The following is a 24615-nucleotide window of genomic DNA, read 5'->3' on the forward strand; positions in this document are numbered from 1 at the left end:
AATTAAATCCTTTTACTAAATGGAAAAATAGTACCTTGCTATCAAGTGTTTCCTTTATATTACGCACTTAGACTTCTTAGTAACAAGTCAGCCTGTGAATGGACAATTTCCACAGCCACCACCAGAAGTAATTCTGATAGCATCTGATCCTTTCACTTTGCACACATGCTTTTCAGAGGTAACTTACGTCATATCAACTCTGTTCGCTAGGAAGTAGTCTGAATCCACCAAACAGTTTTTTCCAGGTAACTGAAAAGCTGACAACGTCAATTCTGATGAGGTCAGATTTCATGTTTGCATTCAGGGATGAAGGATTCTAGTACTCTGGCTTCCTAAAACTGGCTGAGGCTTCCATGGTCTCCTCAAACTTTCTTGACTATGTATATTCCCATCTCCAGACATGGGAAGGCAGATAGAACCTGTAGCAAGGAAGAATGCTAGCCCTGGAATCAAGCCAACCTGAGCTTTGGCCCTGGTTCTACTGCTTATTAACTATCTGATGCTGGACAAGTATTAAACCTCTCCGATGACAGTTTCCTTGTGAATAAAGTGAAGATAACACTAATACTTATCTTCTAAGGTAACTAAAGTCCTGTCTATGGCCCTAAGGTAGTTCTAATGGAAATGACTTATCTAATATTAATTCCTTGAACTTTCTTCTTTCTCAAAATGCTCTAGATGCTGAATTAAAAGGTGTGACTAGATCATGAAGTATGAGATGAGAACTTCTCTAAAGTGGTTTTTAGCTGATAATACTCCTCCAACACATAATGCTTTGGGTATTAACTCAGGTGTTAATAAGAGCTATTTTATTTTTCAAGGAAAGAATAAGCACATCTGGCAGAAGAAAACTGTTAAAAGAAATCCTGAGGTCTGGCTCTTTAGCAGCAAGGCACAACGAGCAGGGGTAACTGAAGAAAGACAAAGTCAATGTTAAGAGGAATAAGATGAGAAGAGTGAAGGCACCTAGGACTCAAACAGACCCAGACTGCCATTTCATATGCCAAATCACACAACAATTTTATTACTGTATCACAATGGAGCAGATATGAGGAAATGTTCCACAGAAAGGTTGAAAAGAAGTTGGCAGAAGACAACCAAGATGCAAGGGGAGGGGAGGGAAGAGGCACACTGTTGCTACATTATTAATACAAGAGAAGAAGGGTTACATGCAGTGCAACTTAACAAGTCTGGGATGAAAGTACTGGTCTAAGAGTTCATCCAGTAGCTATGTCAATAGGCATTCAAATAAGATGGTGGCCATTCCAGAAAATGCCAAACAGTTCTGGAGTCAAGTTATCAAAGAGGAATTTACTAAATAGCATACCAGTTTGGGCATCTGGCTCCTGCCGATTCCTCCTGCTGACTCGTACCAGGCCACAACCTTCTCCTACCTCATCAATAGCAATACATTCTTTATCCTTTCTCCTTGATGCCCACCCCCTCCCTTAATTCTGCTTGGAATCCAATACTCTTTTCCCATATCAGTGCCACCTCTATTCACACCAATTAGATCTTTCTACAGAATCAGCACTCCTGTTCAAAAAATAAAAGCTTCAACAGTAATCACACAAGGAGGTTACTGTCTCAGGCTGCATAAATCTGGGAATTTGGTTTAAACTGACGGATGGATAGAAAAAACCTGGAAAGCACCCTGGAAGCAAAAGGCAAATCATTTATAAAGAACTTACATAAATGACTAAGAACCCAAAAGATACTTGGGCAAAGTTGAGAGAACAATTCTTCAAAGAAGAAAGACAAATTGGCTTTTTTAAAAAAGAAAAAAAATCTCAAATTACTACTAATCAAAGAAATATAAAGTATAGTGAAATGCCATTATTTATCTATCAAATAGGCCAAGATCTGTAAAAAAGAAAAAAAGAAATATTCCTCAGCATTTGGAATGGTGTTGTGATGAGAACAGTCTCCTATTCTAGTGGTGAGAATTGAAATGACTGAAATCTTTCTAGAAAGCAATCTTAAAACTTTATAGATATAATTCAATAATTCCACTTTTAGTAATCCTAGTTTAAAGAAGTTAACTCTAAACAGAAATTCAGACAGTGCTTACGCCACCAGCATGCTCAATTTTCTTTATTAAAAGATTTTATTTTTTAAGTAATCTCTACACCCAATGCGGGGCTTCAACTCTTAACCCCAAGATCAAGAGTCACATGCTCCACTGACTGACCCAACCAGGTACCCCAAGGCTCATGCTATCTTAGATGTTTAACAGGAAAAAGAAAAAAAAAAAAAAAAAAAAAGGTAAAAAACCCATGCTTGATATTAGGGGAACACTTAAATAAGAATCTGTTCTTTTTCTTGCCAACCAAAAGTAATCCCTTCCATCTTTATAAGTGGTTAGTGCCTCTATTTTAGTACTTCAGCTGATTTGTTATCATACTTAGCTATGCCCAAGTCTATTTGCTACACTGGACTGTAAATTCCCTGAGTATAAATCTGAGGTCCCAGTCGGCTCTCTCATATCCCTTTACCACCTCTTGAGAACCCCCGCACAACACTTCACTAAATAATTTAGCAGAACACAAAAATTTCTGTTAAGTTGAATCACTGTACAAAGCAAATTAATCAACGACTTCGAAGACAGTATAATTTTATACACATAAAGACATACAAACAACAAAAGACATAAACAAATACTAAATTTAAAACTGACCTAATTCCACAAGATTATAAGAATATTAGATTCCCAAATACAGAAGTATTAGACCGCAATAGTCAAAATCTACAGCCTTGTCCCTTTGACCCCTCCTTCCTGCCTGGAACACAAATTTGAGGTCTAAAGATTAAAAAAAAAAAAAAAGCCACCTTGGGACCCCTGGGTGGCTCAGTTGGTTAAGCCGCTGCCTTCGGCTCAGGTCATGATGGTCCTGGGATCGAGTTCCACATCGGGATCCTTGCTTGGCAGGGAGCCTGCTCCTTTCGCTGCCTCTGCCTGCCACTCTGCCTGCTTGTGTGTACTCTCTCTCTCTGACAAATAAATAAATAAAATCTTAAAAAAAATAAGCTCTACATACCTGCAATTCAACAAATTATATTAAAAAAAAAAAAAAAGCCACCTTGAAACCATGACTTAAGAAACTACAAGTCAAGGGTTGTAGAGCCAAAAGAGAAAAGCCTAAATTCTCATTAACATTGCTGAGCTACTGCCTCATTTTAGATACCTTGTTATGTGAGAAAAAGAAACCCTATATATTAAACCCATTGTTAATGGTGTTTTGTGTTACTGTGATTTATAGAATTTTGTCACAATTATCAATAGGGTTTTCTGTTACTCGTTCTGACTTATAAACAATGTGTACCCATCTACTTGGTTACAGTGACTAGACCACGGATGGACACTTAAATAAAGCCTAATCAAAAGTCTTTCTCTAGGGGCGCCTGGGTGGCTCAGTGGGTTAGGCCGCTGCCTTCGGCTCGGGTCATGGTCTCGGAGTCCTGGGATCGAGCCCCGCATCGGGCTCTCTGCTCAGCAGGGAGCCTGCTTCCTCCTCTCTCTCTGCCTGCCTCTCTGCCTGCTTGTGATCTCTCTCTGTCAAATAAATAAAATAAAAAATCTTTAAAAAAAAAAAAAAAGTCTTTCTCTAGAATGACTTATAGTTTCAGGAGAAAGCACTCTTTCTTTCCATTAAAGGCTAAAAATCTACAGCTGCAGGCAGACATCTTGTTCATCCTTGAAAAGACCTATCTATTGAATACAGACAAGCAGAGTCAAGAGATGGAAGAGAGACATCATCTGAGACCCTAGATTGAGCTCTGTCTGAAACCTACACCAGACTTCCCAATTACCATGCAAACTAACTTGTTTTTTGCTTAAAGGTTACTTGAATCATATTTTTAACACTTACATCCCAAAGAGTCCTATATACTATAGTGAAGTAAACACATAAAAAATTCTTTTACAGTTGAAAAAAACTCTACCCTATATTAACCAACATATTTCAAGTTAATTTGTCATTCTGCAATTGCCTATTTTCTTTCATACTGCCCATACTACAACCACACTGAATCACTTGTTCTTTTCCGTATACTCTGTATATTCTGTATACACATATTTTTATGTGATTTTTGCCTTGTACATTAATGCCCTTCTATCTTAATCTCTAATCACATTTCCTCAGAGACTATATGTCCATTAGTAATTCTAACCTTGTGTTACAGTTATTCATGTGCATGCCTTTTCTGTCCAACTGCACTATAATCTCAATATGCTTGGATTTGTGTATTTCCCCACAGGCCTCTAGCTCCAAAATCCATGTTATTTTTACTAAACCTATGCTATTTCCCAATTGTTAACACCTCAATAGTTAGGTGTCAATAGGAATATAGTTAATCTAACCTCCTAGGTACAACAAAAGCCATATTAACACAAGTGAGAAGATAAAGTGGGGGCACAAACTAGAGTCAGGTAGATAAATTCAGGTATATAAAACAAAAATAGTCAAACTTTATCTAATTAAAAAAATTTTTTCATTAGAGATGTTCAGGTTTTATGATTTTTGCTGAGTCACCCAAGTCAAGCCTATTCTAGGCCTCAGTCCTCTATTAGCTGTTAGGCAAGTCTGTCTACAGCAAGGACTCTGACCTCCATCCACCCATTTACCCATTATTACTTTTCTAGGAGATATCCATGAAGAGAATTTCTACTCTTAACAGTATCCTGACTCTAAGCCACAGCCCCGTATCTAGGCTCAAAGTGTACACAGCTAATGCCTTCAGCTCCCCTAACTCTTCTACAATCTATTTCTCACTAGCTTATTATTCTTACCAACTTACCACTTCCTTGCCTTTCATCTTGCCCTTAGCTCTACCTGGCTGATGGCTTATCATTTACGTATTGGCACACAGACACAGACTTCAGAAAGACTACACAAGCAGGAATAATATTCAATAATAACAGCAGCTACCATTTATTGAACATTTACTGCATGCTAGGCACAGGGCTAGGTACTTTATAAAGTGTCTCTGATTTTTTAAAAAAATATTTTATTTATTTATTTGAGAGTGAGAGTGTGAGAGAGAGAGAGAGAGCGAGCGAGCATGGGGTTGGGAGGAGCAGAGAGAGTGTGAGAAACAGACTCCTCTCTGAGCAAGAAGCCCAGTACAGGGCTCAATCCTGGGACTCCTGGATCATGACCTAAGCTGAAGACAGACACTTAACTGACTGAGCTACCCAGATGCCCCTAAAACGTCTCTGATTCTCATGATAATCCTAATGATGTCAAACTAATTTTACAAACAAGGCATCTGATCCTCAAAAAGGTAAGGTCATTTGTCAAATATTATCCAGCTGACAAGTATTACAGCTGAAATTTAAATTCAGATCTGTCTAGTTCCAAAGCCCATGTCTCTCCCATTCTATCATACTGCCAAAAATAAAATGTTGGATGTTCTCCCAGCCTCCACTCTTAACCCCCACCCCCACAATCTATACATACAGCAGAGTGATCCTTTGCTCCAATACTAATTCATTCTTTGCTCAAATCTCTCCAATGGCTCTCCCCGACCCCCTGCCCTTTGCTCAGAGTAAAAGCTAAAATTCTTACTATGGCCTAAGAACCCTATCCAATCTGTCCACGTGTCCCCTCCCCAATCACCTCTCTAGTCTTATTGTTTATCTTTCCCTCACTTACTTCAATCCAGCCACACAGGCTTCTTTGTCATTCCTCATACACACAAAGGCTGTTCACAACCAAAGGTCTTTGCACTTACTGTTCCCCCTACCTGTAACCACTCTCCTCTCCACCTTGAAATTCCTCACTTCCTTTAGGTCTCTGCTCAGATGTCACTTTCTCAATGGGAACTTCCCTGACCACCTATTCTAAATTGCTATCTCCTGACCTACTCAGTACTCCCTAACCTCCTCGTCCTCTGCTTTCTTTTCTTCTCCAAAATACTTATCACCACTTAATATAATGTTTATTTATATTAATTAATATTATTAATATAACATACATACCATATGCTATATTTATTTATTTACTGTCAATACCCCACTGCTAGAATATAAACTCCATGAGGACAGGAGCTTTGTATAGTCTGTTCATAGTACTCGGTATAAAGCAATTATTTATTAATTACTGAATGAGTAAATGAAGAGCTTCAGTCTTCCTAAATGTTTAAATAAAAATGGTCTCAAACACATTTTCCAGAAAGCAAATACAAAGGCAACTTGCCTTTGTCCTAGTCTAGATTAATTTAGCAAATCTTCTCCCCTCAAACAATGCAAAGAATACTCACTCCCTCTAATTTTCCATCCTTGTGGATAGCCATGTCATTGAGCAACAAACTGAGCAGACTGAGCCAACTTACCCAGAGTGTAGTATTATAATCAAATAAAACTTAGAGCAAAGTTAATCAGACACATATTTAATGATATGCATAACTGTTATTATGCTGCATGGTAACTAGGCATAAATGGTAGACACTTCATGTAAATGACTCTAATTACTATTTCTTTTACATAGCCAAATCAAGCATGTCAAGGATCAGATTTGGGTGAAAACAGGAAGGAAGGGAGAGCTGGACACCTAACTCTGGGAGGTAAGTCCTCTCTCTTATTCCACCGCCTTAGGCATTTGAGCTAACAGTCTCTCAGTCTGGTTTACATGTTTTCAAGAATAACTCTTTCCTTTCCATGGCAGGAGAGGCTCCCTTTTACCAAAAACTAAGTTGAAAGTTTGGTCTCTGATTCCAGTCTTAGTATGTGAGAGGAATCAGAACAATTACTACTATCTCTGGCAAGGAAGACAGGGAGGAAAGCTGGTGAAAAAAAAAACAAACAAACAGAGCAAACTTATTGAGGGCCTACAATATGGCAGGCACACGGCACACTAGGAGGTGCTTTACATAATTCCTCTACTTCCCCACCCCACCTATAGCCCCAAACTCTGTTCCTAGGACACAGGAATAAGCAAAGAGTGGGACAGTTCCAGTGGGGACTCCCTGTTCCAAATTCTCTTATAGGGTCATAAAGAGTTATTTAAGGTTAGCAAGTTAACACTACTAGGAAGATTAAGTGGAAGCTGTTGTTTAGTGGCTGTTTCCCTTGCTTCCTATCTTATCTAACCTATAGGAGGAGAAAGGGCCCCCTACTTTGCCGTGGATTTATCCAAACCTATCCAGCCTTCCCAGCCCAGGCTAAACTCATCCTCTCCAAGACAGCATCCTTATTCACTGCAGCTCTCCTTTTTCCTATTGAACTTACTGTCAGAATCATTCATTTGAGTACATTATCATTGACTTTGTGTCATCTTGTTAATTAATTTCTTAGGTTAATGCTTATTTCCCCAATGAGACTGCAAGCTCCTTAATGGCAGAAATTCTGTCTTAAACTTCTTTAATAATCCACTTAAGTTCTATCACCATTGAAAAGAAAAATGTTCCTTAAGTATCTGGATGAACTAACGTGATAGAAAGGAATCAAATTTCTCATTCTAGGTAGATAAGTTGGGTGTTGAAATTTATAGTATTCTAGTTACACTCCTGAACGAATTTTTAAAACAGATCTCCCTATGAAAAAGAAAGTTTTAGGGCACCTGGGAGATTAGTCAGTTGGGTGTCCAATTCTTGGTTTCAGCTCAAGTCGTGATCTCATGGGTCATGGGATCAAGCCCTGAGTCAGGCTCTGAGCTCACTGCAGAGTATGCTCTCCTTCTGCCCCTCCCACCAACCTCAGGTGAGCACCTGCTCTCTAAAATAAATAAATAAATCTTAAAAATTTATAAAGTGTTACTGTCATTCAGGACACAGCAGACATCTTTGCATGGAGGTCTGAGACATCTATATCAGAGCTATAAGACATACAGTGCTGAGAATATACAGGCTTCCAAGTCTATCAGAAAACATACATACATATATCTATATCTGAAAGAGTCCTCCCAACCAGATTGTAAATCCCACTGAGCAGCATTAGATAGGGTCACTGGCCCTTGTTCCAGGGGAATAAAGAGAATCTGAAAGGCTTTCCTTGAATGAATGACAGTGCAAATCTCAGTCTCCTTTGCCCACCTGATGGTCTCCGCTTCTCAATAAGTTCAATGAGAAAACCTGGCTCTGGTGGTATAAGTCTGCATTTGGTTTCTGAATACTCAGAACAAGTCTGAATCAATTTCAGCAGCAAGTATTTGGGGCTATGAGTTGCCCCATCACATCCTAGTAAGGAAAAATAGGCTAAAAGACAAATATTACATAGCTGAAAGATATCTTTGGACAGTAATCAATACCAAAACCTGCTGATTAACCACAAACTATGAGAGTTCAGTCTCAGAGGTGTCAGTAGGAACCACTTTATACTACCCCTTACCTAATAACTCTGACCAGAAGAAGGTTATCTTTCCTAGAGCTCAAGGTACATTCAGCTTCTCAAATTCATTTATTTTTGGATCTCAGTGCTGAGTAGGTTGTTGACTCATAACTAATACCAGCTGGGTAAGCATGGTGAGATAGGCAAGATAGTTTCTTCCTTCTCTGGTCACCAAATGTCCATCCCCAGAATTCTTTCAGTCACTGGAACTCTCTGCTAAAAAAAAATCAGACCTGAAGAGCTATGTCAAATTAAAATTACATCTAGAACCCTAGTCCTTCAGTGTTCTACTCAAAAGAGATAATGTTCAGATTTAGGTCTTCAACTTTCACTGTATTTAAAAGATAACCATGCTATTAAAATGACGCTTAAAAATGATGACAAAATCTCTGACCCAGTAATTCTACTAGGGGAACAGTAACAGCAGCTAAAAGTCCTTAAGTATTTACTCTGTGCTAGGCACAGTGCTATGCACTTTCCTTAAAATATCTCATTTAACCTCAAAAAAATCAAATAAAGTCCTTACTATTAACTGACCAGTTGCATAAAGGGAAGCTAGGAAACTAGCACAAAATCACACACTGGTAAGTGACAAAGATGGGATTTAACCTCAAACTGACTAGATTCCAGAGCCCATCTTTTTTACTATCACCTAAACTAGTATCACATTATATCCTTGGGAAATAACCATAAAATATAACAACTTTAGGCACAAAAGGCTCAGTGACATAGAAGTATAATGTGGCTGAAACATGCTAAATACACAACAGCTAAGTAAGTGGAGGCAATTCAGATTAAAGAATATTATGTAAGCGTTAAAAATATTTTTACACATAACTTTTTAGTGACATGGGAGAAATTTTTTGCTATTAATAGAAAAAAAATACAAAATTTTATAGATAGTAAGATCTCAATTATGTAAAAAATATATCTGTCCATGGAAAGATCTAAATTTTAAAAAAAAGCAAGTTGTAGAATAATATATATACTGAGTGTGTGTGTGTGTGTGTGTGTATACACTGAATATGGTCCCATTTATGTAAGTAGTATCTGACTCATTTTAAGTGTTCAATAAATAAAAGCAATTATTGTTACAATGAACATGATTACTTTATAATAAAAAAATCAACGAATTTATTTAAATTATAAGCTTAGGTACTACCTTATATAATAAATAAAAAGAATATTACTTCAGAAAAATTAAATACCATGTGCCTTTTTTCCTGGAAGTCTTTTTTTTTTTTTAAGATTTTATTTATTTATCTGACAGAGATCACAAGTAGGCAGAGAGGCAGGCAGAGAGAAGGGGGGGAAGCAGGCTCCCTGCTGAGCAGAGAGCCCAACACGGGTCTTGATCCCAGGACCCTGAGATCATGACCTGAGATGAAGGCAGAGGCTTTAACCTCTTAAAACCTCTTAACTAAGCCACCCAGACGCCCCTTTTCCCAGAAATCTTAACCTATAAAATACCTCACAATTACACAATTTCAGATCAAATACTTCTAAGTTATGGGAATCAAATAGGACTGAGACATGCAACACTTGCAATCATCTAAGGTATGGTTATATTCAACACGCTGGACCACAGAGAGCTGAGCTGATACTATTATATTCAGAAATATACAGAAAGGCAAGATTAGGGGTGGTAATTCACAGGATGTGATGAACAAGCAGATTCTCTTGGTCAGTAACTCACACTGCACCAAAATCAAGATTTTTCACGTTCTCTTCAAAAAGTAACCAATAGTCCAGGGTGATGCAGCGGAGAATACAAGATGTGAACTGAAATTAGGGATATTTCTTAGCTACAGTTTTAACACAGAACTTTCACATACAAAACCCCACAAGGGACTTGTCTTGAATAAAAAATGGGTAATTCTTCTAACACTATATGTCAACTATACTTCAATTTTGAAAAAAAACAGGCAACTCTAGAACTTATTTCCTCAAGTTCCATAAGGGGTCTCAATATCTAAATATGTAAGATGAAACGCAAGGTCCATAGCATTGCACTGATTTTTGGACTACATATACCAAAGAATAAGTTGAAATATTAAAAAATGAAAGATTTTCCCTTCCCTTTCTCCTGAGTATGTGCAACAAAACAGCATACCTGCCAAAGTAATAAAGAACATGAAAAGCACAGAGAATTAAGTAGATAGGAGAAAGAAAAACAAACCCAACAACTTTAACTTTGAGGAAGAGTGATCCATTTTTCCTGTACTGTACTGTACAGGATTACAAAACTACCATGCAAAGAAAAGAGTTTGATAAATCCTGGTAAGTTTTACCTGTGTCTTGCCCTATCAGCCCATTGCAGTACATGGCATGTCGTTCAATCTTTGTGGGTGGGAAGCCTTGGTCACATAGCGGGCAGGAGACCTGGGTACTGGATGAGACTGTAGAAATAGGTATTTCCTTCTCAGCATTTCCCCTGTTACCAACCTGAAGAAAATAATAAATGGCAACTGTAACACCTTTACTTTATAAAATACCTTTTCCCTCAAAGAACTACAAGAGATTCCATCCCATATTTCATTTATTTTCAAAGAGACAATACTGAAGCACCTGGGTGGCTCAGTAGGTTAAGCCTCCGACTCTTGATTTCGGCTCAGGTCCTGATCTCAGGGTGGTGACACTGAGCCCCACATCAGGCTCCATGCTGGGCACAGAGCCTGCTTAAGATTCTCTCTCTCTCTGCCCTGCTCTGCCCAGCCCTGATCCACCCCCACTGCATGCTCTCTCTCTCTCTCTCCCCCTCTTGAAAAAAAAAGAAAATATCAGTTTGCCAAATTCATATCTGAAGATTGGGAGATACACTAATATACTTAATAGTTATTCAGTACCTGTAAACTATATGCTAAACACTGCATGTAATACTCATTTAATCCTCATAATAATCTTACAAAGTATTAACATAACCTTTCCTACACATGAATAAAGTATTGCCCAAAACAGTAAACAACTTGCCCAAAGTTACATAACAAATAGGAAGTAGAGCTGAAATTCAAATCAAGGACTATTTAGCTCCAAAACCTGAGGGCATTCCTCTCTATCAAGATCTTCGGTCAGCAGGGCACCTGGGTGGCTCAGTGGGTTAAGCCTCTGCCTTCAGCTCAGGTCATGATCTCGGGGGTCCTGGGATCAAGCCCCGCATCAGGCTCTCTGCTCAGCAGAGAGCCCTCTTCCCCCTCTCTCTCTCTGCCTACGTGTGATCTCTGTCAAATAAATAAATAAAATCTTAAAAAAAAAAAAAAAGATCAGTATATTGTGTCTTCTGTGTTTCAAACAATCAACATATCAACAGCATCTCAAAGAAACTTTTTCAATCTCATAAAAGAACTGTGAGCCTTCCAAGTGACTTCAGACATAAGGAATTGGGAAACAAAAGAGTTCTAAGCAAAAGTAGCATAACTAAAATTTAAGACCTAGACCTCAGCTCAGACCAATAAGACATACCACCCTCTTCTGTTTTATCTGTGACTTTTGGATTAAAAGAGGAAACAGAACAGAACTAAGACCCAACTATTTAAGCAGACTCAAAAGTCCTTAAGACAATTCTGCAGAAGCCATTCTTACACCTTCTATCTCTTATTCCTCTCAGTGTTTTATAATCACCATTTTTCCTACAGTTCCCAGTGTCTGAGAGGCAGTTTTATTTCACCTTTACAGGTCAGAGCCAAGAACTCTGCAGTGATTGATTCAACAGAATGCGTGAGCACTGCAGCAATACTGCCTAACACTTGCTTCAAAGGACAGCATGTCCTAACCAATCAATGTGAAACTGTCCCGCATAGCCACTGCTTCCATTTAAGAGCAAAGAACACCTGGGCTGTTATTATGCCTTACTACGGGGAAAAAAATAAACCCTCTTCTGGTACAAGATCAAAACAAGACCAAAACTGCAATGGGTAGCTAATTTGAGCTCTGAGGCAACTGGAAGGTTTTTTTTGTTTTTGTTTTTTGTTTTTTGTTTTGTTTAGGCCATCCCTAAAATCTACTGCTTGTGAATGTAATCCAACAGAGGGAAACAGGCCATCTAAATCCCAAGTCGGTTTCTACAACTGCCAGAAAATGTCGTTTTCAACCCACCTGCCTTTTACCTAAAAAGACATATTCTGAAAGGGGAAAAGAAGAAAGATGAAATAGGAACTAACAGTGCTCGAGTTCATTTTCCATACCAGGATTGGCTAAGCATTTTCCATACCCATCACTCACAACAATCCAACTGGCAGAGGGATAACTAGATCTAGTACTACAGAAGAGGAAATTGATGTTTGTTTAAAAGGTAAAGTAACCTGCTGATCACAAAGTTAGTAAATATACAATCTAGACTTGAACCCAAGATTCTGCAGTATCAAAACTTCAGTACTTCTATTTTAGCAAATTGTGGCAAAAGCAAAAAAAGCATCCTCTCTACTTTGTTGCTGACCCTGCCAGATATTGGGAGACTATCTGATTCTATTATCCTTCTCTAGAAGGTGGAGAGAGCCAAGTGTGTCTGGAAGTTCTAGGTGTTATTTATTCCAAGCTTAGTCACTCAGCTTCTCACAAACCCTGGTTCTTCTGTTCATAAATCCTACAAGACAAAGCTGTATTGGGCATGCAAAGCCATTTGAACAGAGGGGAGAAAAATCAATATACCCTAAAATTTGCAAGTAGTCTTGAGTTACTGAAAGTTAATGGCAACTGAGCAGTTACTTGGCATTCTAAAGTTTGCTAAGCACAGAAATGTTGTATGACATGAATGTCACTGGTGCTCACACCCAACACTATACTCCTTTGTATTCATTACCAGCTCTATAAAATGCATGGAATGTACCTTCAACTATTAATGTAATCAAGAGGGAGTAGTCTGTTGTCTTATTGTGAATACAAGACCACTTCCAATCACATTCATAGACAACTGAGAGGTTCTGAACATTTTTACATAAAGTAAGATTTTTTTCAGCATCATTTAAAAGTTCTATTTAAATATTAACTACAATAGAGGGACTTCAAGAGGAAAAAATATAAGCATAGCAGCTTTTATTAGGACTGTGCAGTCAGGGATTCAGTCTCTGAAGAGCTGCTTCTACTTCTTTTAAAATATTATACAGTCATTTCTCAAAAGAGATACTTGGACACAGAATCTTGATCTCTTAGAGGTTGGTCCTTACCTTCTGGCCTCAAAAGAAACCTCACCTCAATAAATGAACTGGGTGAAAATAAAAGTTATGTCCTACAAATCACCAGTCCTGACCCTTCCCCACCCAGTTTATGTGCAGCTTAGAAAGCTCTTTAGATCTTTTCCCTCTTTCCATAAGACTCAACACAGTTTACTTAAAAACCACTGGCTAAACCAACTGTTTGATTCTGAATAACTTCTATTAACTTTTCTAAAAAAAGAATATCTCCAACCAAGGGATTATCTCAGGCAAGATATTCATAAAATATTATTTTCAAAAGAACCTGACCACTGCAGGAAATCAAGGATTACAGTTCTGCCATGCTATTCCAAATAACTCAAATACTGTTGAGCAATTCTCTGTCATTAGTAAGCTAGTATCACTGAACAGCCACAATATATTACAAAGCAGTAAAATAATGACTGGGCCACATGCATACTTCTTGCGCCAAATCTTTGCTATGCATTTCATATTCTCTAATTTAATCTTCAAAGCAACCCAGTAAAATAGATTACTTTTTGTCTCCACTTTACATATGAAGAACTGAAATTCAGAAAAGCATTCCTCTTCTATGCTTCCCTAATCCCTGGGCATCTGTCATTATATTTGTCAGATATTATAATTATCTATGTGTCTGCCTCCTCCCTTACCAGAACCCTCTGAGGGCAGGCACTGTTTCATCGTTGTTGTTGATCTTTATACCTCAAGAGTCTAAAATGAACAACCAGCATACAGTACATAAACTATAATATCTTTCAAATATATGAAATGAATAAAACAATTAATTAATTTACCCAAGGTAACAGAATTAAGTGATAGGGTTGGGATTCTTCTAATTCCAATGTTCAAGCTCCTTGCACTACACCATACCACCTTCCGATAAACAAGAAATTTTAGGACAAATGACCCTATACACAGACTCCAAGAGCAAGAGTCCATACCCACTGTGATACTATCTTTGTGCTCATAAAATATTCAGATTCTACCTTTCTAATAAGTGACGTGTAACTAAGTAAGTGGTGATTACTCAATGACTTAAAAATTATAGTATCTCTAATCTTTTAATGGAAACAGAATTCTAAGACTATTTACAGACATCCACAGATACCAGCAAACAGCAACAATGAAAGGAGGACATTCAATGTGAGAAAGGTCATATAATTCCATCCCTTTGATGTGTAGTGGTGCAGACATATACACTATAAATTCTAAACTGGGTTCATGCTCTTTGCCCCAAACAAAGAACAGTCTCCTTTGCAGTCATGGGTGGATAAGAAATCAGCCTTCATTAACAAAAGGATTGTAGGGTTCTTCTGTAGTTAAGATGACTATGTTAGTAACACTCTGTTTCCTATCCCCATTTAGAAGTTTCTGGTCTCTCCCTGGAAGCCATTTTAACATTATCCAGCAGGATATGTCCTCAGTCACTCTGTTGCAGGAAGTGTCACCATCTTCCTTACCACCACTGGCATCAGAGAATCTTGGTCTGTCAGTTGTGACAGATCAGGTTCCAAGGAACCAAGCAGTGTGCATGATTCATGAAAGCAGAATTTCTACCCAGTTACCTGCAATGCAGAGACTGGGCAAGGGATCTACCTTCTATTGTAAAACTGTTTTCAAAAAACCTAGAGTATAAAAAGGAATAAGAGAATGAAACCTCTATTTTTAAATGCTCAGGGTAAGATAACATACACAAATGTAACCAAAATATTTATTTCCACAGAAAAATTTAATTCTCAGGCTGCTTTTCAGAACAAGAAATTTTAAAGATTCTGAATTCTTTTTTCAAATTCTTGGTAAACTATTGTGTAAGGCTCAATATGATAAATATATACTGAGAATCTCAATCAGAGGTATGAACTTCAACAACCACCCTTATGGATGATGGCAGATATGTGAAACTGGAAAGGTAAAAAAGCCAATAAAAATCCACTTATTTTTTCCTACTGCTATCCTGATTGCATTTCTGATACCATGCAGAAATTAGAGCTGAAAGTTATGTATAATATAAATATAGTGACTTTTTCCAAGATTGTTCATTTCTGTTACTTATCAGTAATATAACAGAAAATATCCTAGACTTTGGAGATAGATCCAGGTTCAAATTATTAGCATTTTGAGTATGAGGGAATGACAAACATTCTAAGCCTCAGTTTCCCCTATCTGTAACAGAAATAATAAAGCACATTAAGAAATCAAGAAATGGTAACTACTCCTATTTTTAGAAACAGTGCTCAACCGAACTTAACTATAGTGCTGAGCTGAACTTAACTGTAATAATCTCTGACATAATCATCTCCAAAACTACAATCTTTTGTCACCTAAATCTTTTGAGTCAAGGTCAATATTGTATCAGAGAGAGGAATATCAGTAGAAAGAAAACACTAAGAAAAATTGTACAGAACATTCACCTCCTTATCTGCCATTATTATTCTTACTGCATCCAGGATCCCTCTGCTACCTGGAGAGACTTCTTTTTCCAAGTCAAACGTTTCAGGAGAACTTAGCTGTGTCTCTGTAATTTATAAAATTAAAAAGTCATTTTCATTTTGTATTTTCATAGTTAAAAAAACAAATACCTATTCCCCCTAAAGTTTATAGTGATTAATACTGACTGCAGTGGTAATACAGATCAGTCTGATTCTTCTTAAAGCTTTACTAAGGCATAATGTATACACAGAACAATTCATCAATTTTCAGTATGGGCAAATGTATATAATCTATACATGGTAACTTTTTTTTTTTTTAGAGATACCATGTACAGTATCATTTATACCACATAATAATCGCAATCAAGATATAAAACATTTCTGGGGTGTCTGGGTGGCTCAATTAGATATCTGACTCTTGATTTTGACTGAGGTCATAATCTCGGGGTCCTGAGATGGAGCCCTGCATCAAGCTGGGTTCTGGGTGTGGAATCTGCTTAAGATTCTCTCCATCTCCCTCCGTCCCTCCTCTCAATCCCTCCAACCCCCGCTTAAAAAAATACATAAAACATTTCTAAGCACCCTCCCAAAATTCTTATGTATCCCTTTGCAGTGAATTCCCCACTGCTTGGCTCCTTGCAATGACCAATCTACTTTACATCCCTACAGTTTTCCCTTTTCTACAACATTACATAAATGAAATCATACAGTGTGCCATCTTTTGTGTCTGACTTCTTTCATTCAGTATAATGTGTTTGAAAAGCAACCATGCTGTTACATATCAACAGTTCACTCTTTTTTAATGCTGAGTAGTAGTATTCCACTGTATGCAAGTATCACAGTTTGTTTGTCCATTCACCAGTTAATCCATCTGACTTCTTTTCAGCATAATTCGGGTTTTAAAGCATACTTATTTTGACAAAAAACAAAAACATACCAATGTTACTTCTAAAGTTAAAGGATGATTAGAGAAGACAGAAAATTGGGAGAAGAAATAGAAAATACATCCTAAACAAAGATATGCCTTTCTTTAATACATTCTTTAGGCAGCATCTATTCATTCAACATTAACTCAACAAATACTTATGAACAAATTCCAGGGACTATACAGACTGCAAGTAATAAGGAGATGTAAGATGGTGTCCTTCATAGTCTAGTTCAGGAGTCAGCAAACTATAGCTCATGACCCAAAGCCAGCCACCTTCCTGTTTTGGTAAATAAAAGTATTATTGGGGGCGCCTGGGTGGCTCAGTGGGTTAAGCCGCTGCCTTCGGCTCAGGTCATGATCTCAGGGTCCTGGGATCGAGTCCCACATCGGGCTCTCTGCTCAGCAGGGAGCCTGTTTCCCTCTCTCTCTCTCTGCCTGCCTCTCCATCTACTTGTGATCTCTCTCTGTCAAATAAATAAATAAAATCTTAAAAAAAAAAAAAGTATTATTGGAACACAGCCACACCCATTTTTCCCTGGTTTTGTAAATAAAAGTATTACTGGAACACAGCCACACCCATTTTTCCCTGTATTCTATGGCTGCTCTTGTGCTAAAATGGCAGCACTGAGTAGTTTCAGTGGCAGAGCTGAGTCATTTAGCCCACAAAATCTAATATATCTATCTAGTCTTACAGAAAAAGTCTGCCAACTTCTGGTCTAGCCACCCATCAAGTGATACAACAAAAGAACAAGGGCGCCTGGGTGGCACAGTCGGTTAAGAGACCAACTCCTGGTTTCAGCTCAGGTTGTGATCTCAGAATCATGGGATCAAGTCTCACATGCAGAGTCTGCTTAGCATTTTCCCTCCCTCTCCCTCTGCTCCTTCCACTCATGCTCACTCTCTAAAATAAATAAAATAAATCTTAAAAAAAAAAAAAAGAAGAAGAACAGTAACTACGTCAAAGAAGGACAACTTCTTTGGAAAAGAAACTTATCTCAAAATTCATACCCAGTTATGTTCTTTCTTATCTAAACTGCACATCTTACTGATACTTACGTGCCTCACAAATACAATGAATGGCCTATGTTGGGGAAATAAAGTACCTATATAAGATACTGAAGTATCTTCTCAACATCAAAGAGGGATTAAATAAATTTCTAGTGTTAACTATATTTTCATACCTTATTATTTTTTGAAAAATGAATATACATGCTCACACACACAGATTTTACCACCTTGGCAGAAAAAGGCTTACAGTGCATAAACTTCAAAGTTGTCTTTGTCGGGAACCCCTCTACTTGCTACAGGAGATGCTGCCCAATTCAAGAATCATTTAATAAAACCAATTAAAAAAAAAAAACTTTTTTGTCAAGTTTCCCTGAGATATTACCAAAAAAGACATTTAGTCTCTTAGAAAATAAGAGCTACTCATTGTCTGTACTACTGAATAAAAAGTCTTTAATTAAACTTTCTGTGAATAGCTGAAATAGTCAACTATAAAGAAAAGAGAACATTAGCTCCTTAGAAATAAATAATACTAAGAGCATACACAAGGTGGGCATAAGGCTATAATCCTGTTTCTTCAACAAAGGGAGTAAAAAAAGATGTTATAATTTTGAGTATCAGATCCCTGGAACTTTCAGAAATCTAAGACAAAACAGAGAAAATGGACTACTACACTCGATCTGCAATTCATCTATTTAGAACACACTGAAAACTCAAGTTTTCTGGAAAATTTAGATGGCATAGTTTCTAAATTTTGTATTTACAAAGAGATTCAGGAGTCTGGCATCATGGAGAAGTAGTTACACTTTCTCAGCAAAAGGAACAGTAATGTTATGGAAACCTTTTGCAATCTCATTTAGGAGCGGTTTTTGTCAGCAAACAGTTGGACTAATTTAATTAGCAAGCTAATGACAGCAATTCATGATCATAAAAGTTATCTAACCTCAGTCCTGAAGGGCCTGCTTTTCCCTCTCTCACCAACTAGGGCTTTCAAAATTATTGTATTCACAGGTTCCTCCTGCCAAATCCCTGGGCAACATCACATGCCATCATCTTAAACAAACTGAGTGACTTCCTAACAGGATGGCATAAGTCAGCAATCCAAGATGGGCGGGTGGTCAGAGGTAGGGGATGGTCAGCTGTGGGAGTTGTAAAGTTTTCTTTTCACAAAGATAGCACAGCATTCCTGAGTGTTCCTGCCAAAATCAAAGCACTTGGTAGTGAGGTCTCTTAATGGATATCATCCGGCAGTTAATTCAAATATATTTTATATGAATAAAGAAACCCACTTTCAATAGAAAGCAACATAATTAAACTTAAAAATAAGTAAAGAAAGGCCTTTTATGATATGCTGCCAAATGTTTATAAATGTTCATAGGTCTTTCCTAAAATAATGTGTAAACTAAGTTTAAGTCTCCAGAGGAAAAAAAAAAACTGAAAGAAACCAAAATAAGAAAACTATGAGTCTCTCTGACCCTGACAGGTAGGTTATATGAGACCCAAGGGAAACTAGGTATGACTTATGATAACATGTGTACAATACGTACTGCCCAAAGAGTTTAAACATTGATAGGAAGTCCCTTAATCTCATACGAATGAGGTTACTGATACAATTGGTCTTACTTTTAAGAAGAGCAAAAAAAGGAAATATAAGCTAAAACAAAATCCTTAAAAAGTAGTGGTTCATATCACAAAATAATTCTTCATATTATACAATGATTCAGCTCCAGAGTTCCCTCAGATAATGGGTATCTTAGTTTATTTAAAATTATTTTGTGTGGTGGTGCCTGGGTGTGGCTCTGTCAGTTAAGCATCTCCCTCTGGCTCAGGTCAGATCTCAAGGTCCTGGGATCCAGCCCTGCATCAGGCTCCCTGCCCAGCCAGGAGTCCACTTCTCCCTCTCTCTGCCCCACCTCCCACCCCTGCTCATGTACTCTGTCACTCTCTCTCTCAAATAAATAAATAAAATCTTTTTAAAAAATTATTTTGTGAGGGCATCTACGTGGCTCAGTTAAGTGTCTGATTTTGGCTCAAGTCATGAGACTGAGCCCTGAAGAGTCAAGCCCCACATCAAGCCCCTCATTGGGTTCCACACTCAGCAAAATCTGCTTGAAATTCTTTCCCTCGCCCGTCCCCCTCTCAAATAAATAAATCTTCTTTTAAAAAATTTTTTATTTAAGGGCGCCTAGTTGGCTCACTGGGTTAAGCCTCTGCCTTCGGCTCAGGTCATGATCTCAGGGTCCTGGGATTGAGCCCTGCGTCAGGCTCTCTGCTCAGCAGGGAGCCTGCTAACTCCTCTCTCTCTGCCTGCCTCTCTGCCTACTTGTGATCTCTCTCTGTCAAATAAATAAAATCTTTAAAAAAAATTTTATTTATTTATTTATTTATTTGACATAGAGAGAGACAGTGAGAGCAGGAACACAAGTAGGGGGAGTGGCAGAGGGAGAAGCAGGCTTCCTGCTAAGCAGGGAGCCTGATGCGGGGCTTGATCCCAGGAGACCTGAGCTGAAGGCAGTGCTTAATGACTGAGCCACCCAAGTGTCCCTCAGATAAATAAATCTTAGAATAAATAAAATCCCATTAGCAAAATTTTTTTTAAATTTTAATAAAAGCTTGTTGTAATTAAAACAATAAATTATTTTTTATGTCAAAATCTATTTATGTGCAACATGGAATGAGCATCTCTTATACCTAAAGTACGGAACACAAGTCTTTTCATCTCTACAATTAACAAAAGGCAAAGTGTGGTACTTAACCAGGTTAAATGCCTTATCTGAGATTAAAAATAAGTCAATGACAGAACTATGCACAAAATTCAATTTCTAGACTTCCCTCTGCTATAAGGAGTGAATGGCAATGTAAAACTAGAAAAATCTGCTTAATGACAGGCATATTTGAGGACAGCCCAATTTGGAGAATCCATCAACCAAAATATAGAGTCCTCTTGCCTCTGAACGTACAATTAAGTGCTACTCCTGATGCTTTGCTGCCATCTCTGAGGAGGCTGGTAAGCAAATGAGGAGACAAAGAGCGTATTAATCTCAAAACTAAAACATCTGAGAAAAGACTGAGAATCAGAGCTAATGTCCATTTAAAAAGTGTGTGTGTATATGTATATATATGTGTACATGTATATATGTGGAGGAGATACACATCAATCACAATAAACCTCCGGAAAGTGGGTTGGAAAAGCAAGAAAAATTAATAGGCACAAAAAGGTAGATAGCTAGGGATCAGAAATTCAGTTAAGATCAGTGGGTTGCTTACCAGGACACACAGTGATTTCCTCTGCAGAACTCTCTGGCATAAGGACTGAGCTCCTCTTACTGGTCAAAGCAGCAATGCTGAAAAAGAACCAAACCCCAAGTGAATCCCAGTATAATAAATCAGAATACAGGGCCAAAAGCAATGGTGAGTCATTTACAAAGCCACAGGTAATCTGATACCTACTGTCCAATACCACAAAATCACAACAGGGAAGCAAGGAATTGGTAGTGAATACTCCAGGCCGGAAATGGGGAAAATAAACATGCTTACAACTCTGGTTCCAGCAAAATCACTGAATCCAAAGAATCCCCTTTTTGAGTCTTTACAAAGGAAAGTTGAAGGGTAAGGACTATCTGTGAATACCCTAGAAGACAAAAATTCCACTCCCATAAGAGAATGTCAACAGGGGGCACCTACGTGGCTAAGTAGGTTAGACATCTGACTCTTGGTTTCAACTCAGGTCATGATGTCACAGGGGTTGTAGGACTGAGCCCTGCATTGGGCTCCCTGCTCAGTGGGGTGTCTGTGCTTAAGGATTCTCTCCCTCTGCCCCTTGCCCTGTGCACACACTCAAGTGTGCTCTTTCTCTCTCTCAAATAAATAAATACATCTTTAGAGAGAGAGAAAAAAAAAAGAATGTCAATTGTGTTTTATAGCCTCCATCTCAGCCTTCTAAAGGTTAGAGATTTATAAACTCCTAAGAGAAAATATGGAGATTCTCTTGACAACACACTTGCTTTCCCTCACCTTGCAGTTAAATTTTCTCTTTATCTCAAGATGTGGCTTTCCAAGCAACAAAAAGATACAATTCCAAATTGCCCTACAGCAAAATCTGCCCATACAAGTTAAATATCTCTTCTGAGAGTAACATAATTATGTACCACTCCCATCACCCAACCTTTTAGTTTACCCTGCCTGTTCATGGAGTGCAATCTCTTCCTGACACAGGAACACATGGCTGAGAGATCTGAGCATCTGAGCTATCCCCCTCCATGCTTCACAGAGCTTTATGACTAGTTTGATCAAGTATGCAAGAGGATACTTAAAAAATAAAACTTCACATCAACCAAGAACCACAGAGAAGAGAGACTAACCATCACTGATTCATGATAAATAACTAAATCCTGATAGGAAACCGCAAGTGATTTCTCTTTCTCAATAAAACATCTTATAACATTTATTGTAAACCCAAGCCAGACACAGTTTACTCTGCATGTAACATTAGGGCTCTATTCAAAGGGTCCATCACAAAACAATTTGCTGACATTTATAAAATGGGCTAATCAATTTGAAGTCAAACCACATTGCCTGCAATTCCAACTCTCTCCTGGTGACAAAGCATATAATCATTTATTAAAACTTACATCTGCTCTGCACAGGCTCACCACAACAAAGCAGAGGGACCTGGAAGAAGCAAAAGGCCTATTCCAGTTAAAACCACTTCCAAAACCATCTTAACAGCGGGAGAATCAAACCAAAACCATATTCTTCAACTCCGAAAGAAATACCTAGTACTATCAATTTAACCAAAACCCTAAGAAGCACAACCAAATTACAGCAAATGGTAATTGGACCTCAACTTTCATATGAGAAGTAGAGGTCACTCAACACAAAATTAGCTCTTGAGTAATCCCCAAAGATCAACTACCATATAAAAGGGAAAATTAAAAACCCGATCCAGTTGATAAGCACAGTTTGTAATCAATCAACCACTATATATTATTAAGCGAGAAGACCTAAGAAGGTAATCCCACCAATCAATCGGCAAGAATAACTGAGGAGGTAATGCAAATACAACAATTTAAGGGAAAAATAAGATACAACCAGATTAAAAGTGGCACAGTACAGGGAGTGAGGGTGAGCCATGTTCTCTGTGACCTGAATAATATGAATAATAAAAAAATAAGTCTTAAGAGTAGACTTAAAAGATGTATGCAATTTAGACATGCAGATAAAATAAGCATAAGCAGAGGAAATCAAACGGGACAGGAGGACTGGAAGGACTGCAAAGAAACTAGTCTAGAGCCGTCAGATTGGCAAAGGAAGCTAGGTTAAGAGAGCAGCAGAACGTAAACACTTTTAGGAATGGTAAAAATGGGATACGTGCCAAGATGGCTGGACTATACCGAAACAACACCACCACCTTATTCTAAGATCTCTTCCATTCTAATATGTCAGGCTTCTATGAGATACATATTTGAGAACTGGAAGATAATGATTTTTCTCAGTCTGTACTTATAAAGGAGCTAAAAGATCCCTGGCAAGCTGTCCCTGTACAGTCTCACTCATGTGCTTCATCTCTCTTACTCTGGCACCATCAGGGAATTCAGACCCAAAACAACTTATAATCTTACCTTTGTGAGGCAGGTACAGAGTTTCCTTCTTCAGAAGTTTCTTCAACAAATAGCCCTTGGGAAGACTGCAAAGAAATATAACATCCTAAATAGGCACAGATGAACTGGTTTCTCCTCTTTAAAAAAACCTTTTAATTTCTCAGCGTTATTACTCCGCAATTAGCAGTAAGAATAAAACATTTTACGTAAGTCAGTAAGTTTCAGTAGAAAAAAGCATATCCTATGGAGTCAGAAGAGTGGGATTTACATCACAGGTGGATCACCCCTTAACTCTGTAATCTAGGGTGTCACATTTCAATCTGTTTCCTCATCTTAAAATGGTTATTAGACTGCCTCACAGACTTATTATGAGAATTTAAAAAGATAACATAGGTGATGGCCTTTGTAAAATGCAAGACACATAAATATTAATTGGTGAGTCAAATGAATCATGATTTCGAAAAAACAACTATAAAGTTCTGTTGCAGAAGTAGGAAACATAGAGAAACGCCCAGTTTTCAATGGAAATATTTAACTGGGGAAAACACTGCGATCTGTGAAGAAGTCTCTCTGAACACAACCAAGCCATAACACAGAACATCCCAAAGGGAAGGTTATAAAGATTCCTTTTGCTACAAATCTGCCACTATGATTTTATTATCTGGCTACAGGGATATCTTTTTAAAAATGTAACAAATAGGGACTGGGTTTTAAAAAAAGATTATTTTCTATGATTAATAGTAAACTTGGTGCAAAGGTCTATTCATTAAATGTAGGTGTACAGAAAAAATATCTACTGCTGCCTTAGGGAGACTTCGAAGAAGTACCTGAGCTGAGAGGCTTCTTCCAATAGATATAAAGCTACTAGGTGAAGTTTTCAGGGTCTCCTAACAGGATATAAATAACCGAAACAAGTCAGGCATCTCTGTACCACTCAGGCAAATAAAATATACTAAAAAACAGAAATAGCTGAGATGAGCCTTCCTTCAAAGGAAAGATAAAGCTGTACAATGATCAGGAATATAGTCATTATGAAAAATGAGGGTTGAACAAAACTGTCAAAAGGACTAAAATACAACAGCAATAAATACGTCACCTATTTGTTTGAATTCAGTAGTGTAAGTTTCATTACTGAAATGCAAAAAAAAAAAGTAGATAC

General features: G+C 37.8%; 1 protein-coding gene across 7 annotated transcripts in view; it reads right to left on the reverse strand.

Annotated features, from left to right (window-relative positions):
• Nucleotides 1–24615, reverse strand: part of UIMC1 (ubiquitin interaction motif containing 1) — a 127874-nt gene that overhangs the window by 27728 nt on the left and 75531 nt on the right. For 5 of the 7 annotated variants that reach the window (XM_032851896.1, XM_032851894.1, XM_032851892.1 and 2 more), the window contains 4 exons: nt 23478–23542; nt 21124–21200; nt 15906–16009; nt 10618–10771 (listed from right to left, as the gene is read on the reverse strand). In XM_032851896.1, the coding sequence (XP_032707787.1) occupies nt 10618–10771; nt 15906–16009; nt 21124–21200; nt 23478–23542 (400 nt within the window). Of the gene's footprint in view, nt 1–8326; nt 8543–10617; nt 10772–15905; nt 16010–21123; nt 21201–23477; nt 23543–24615 lie in introns of all 7 variants that reach the window. The other 2 variants (XR_004382004.1, XR_004382003.1) reach the window with 2 other exon arrangements.

The sequence above is a fragment of the Lontra canadensis genome, unplaced genomic scaffold, assembly GCF_010015895.1.
Source record: "Lontra canadensis isolate GAN:19392208 unplaced genomic scaffold, GSC_riverotter_1.0 scaffold5, whole genome shotgun sequence".
NCBI lineage: Eukaryota > Metazoa > Chordata > Mammalia > Carnivora > Mustelidae > Lontra > Lontra canadensis.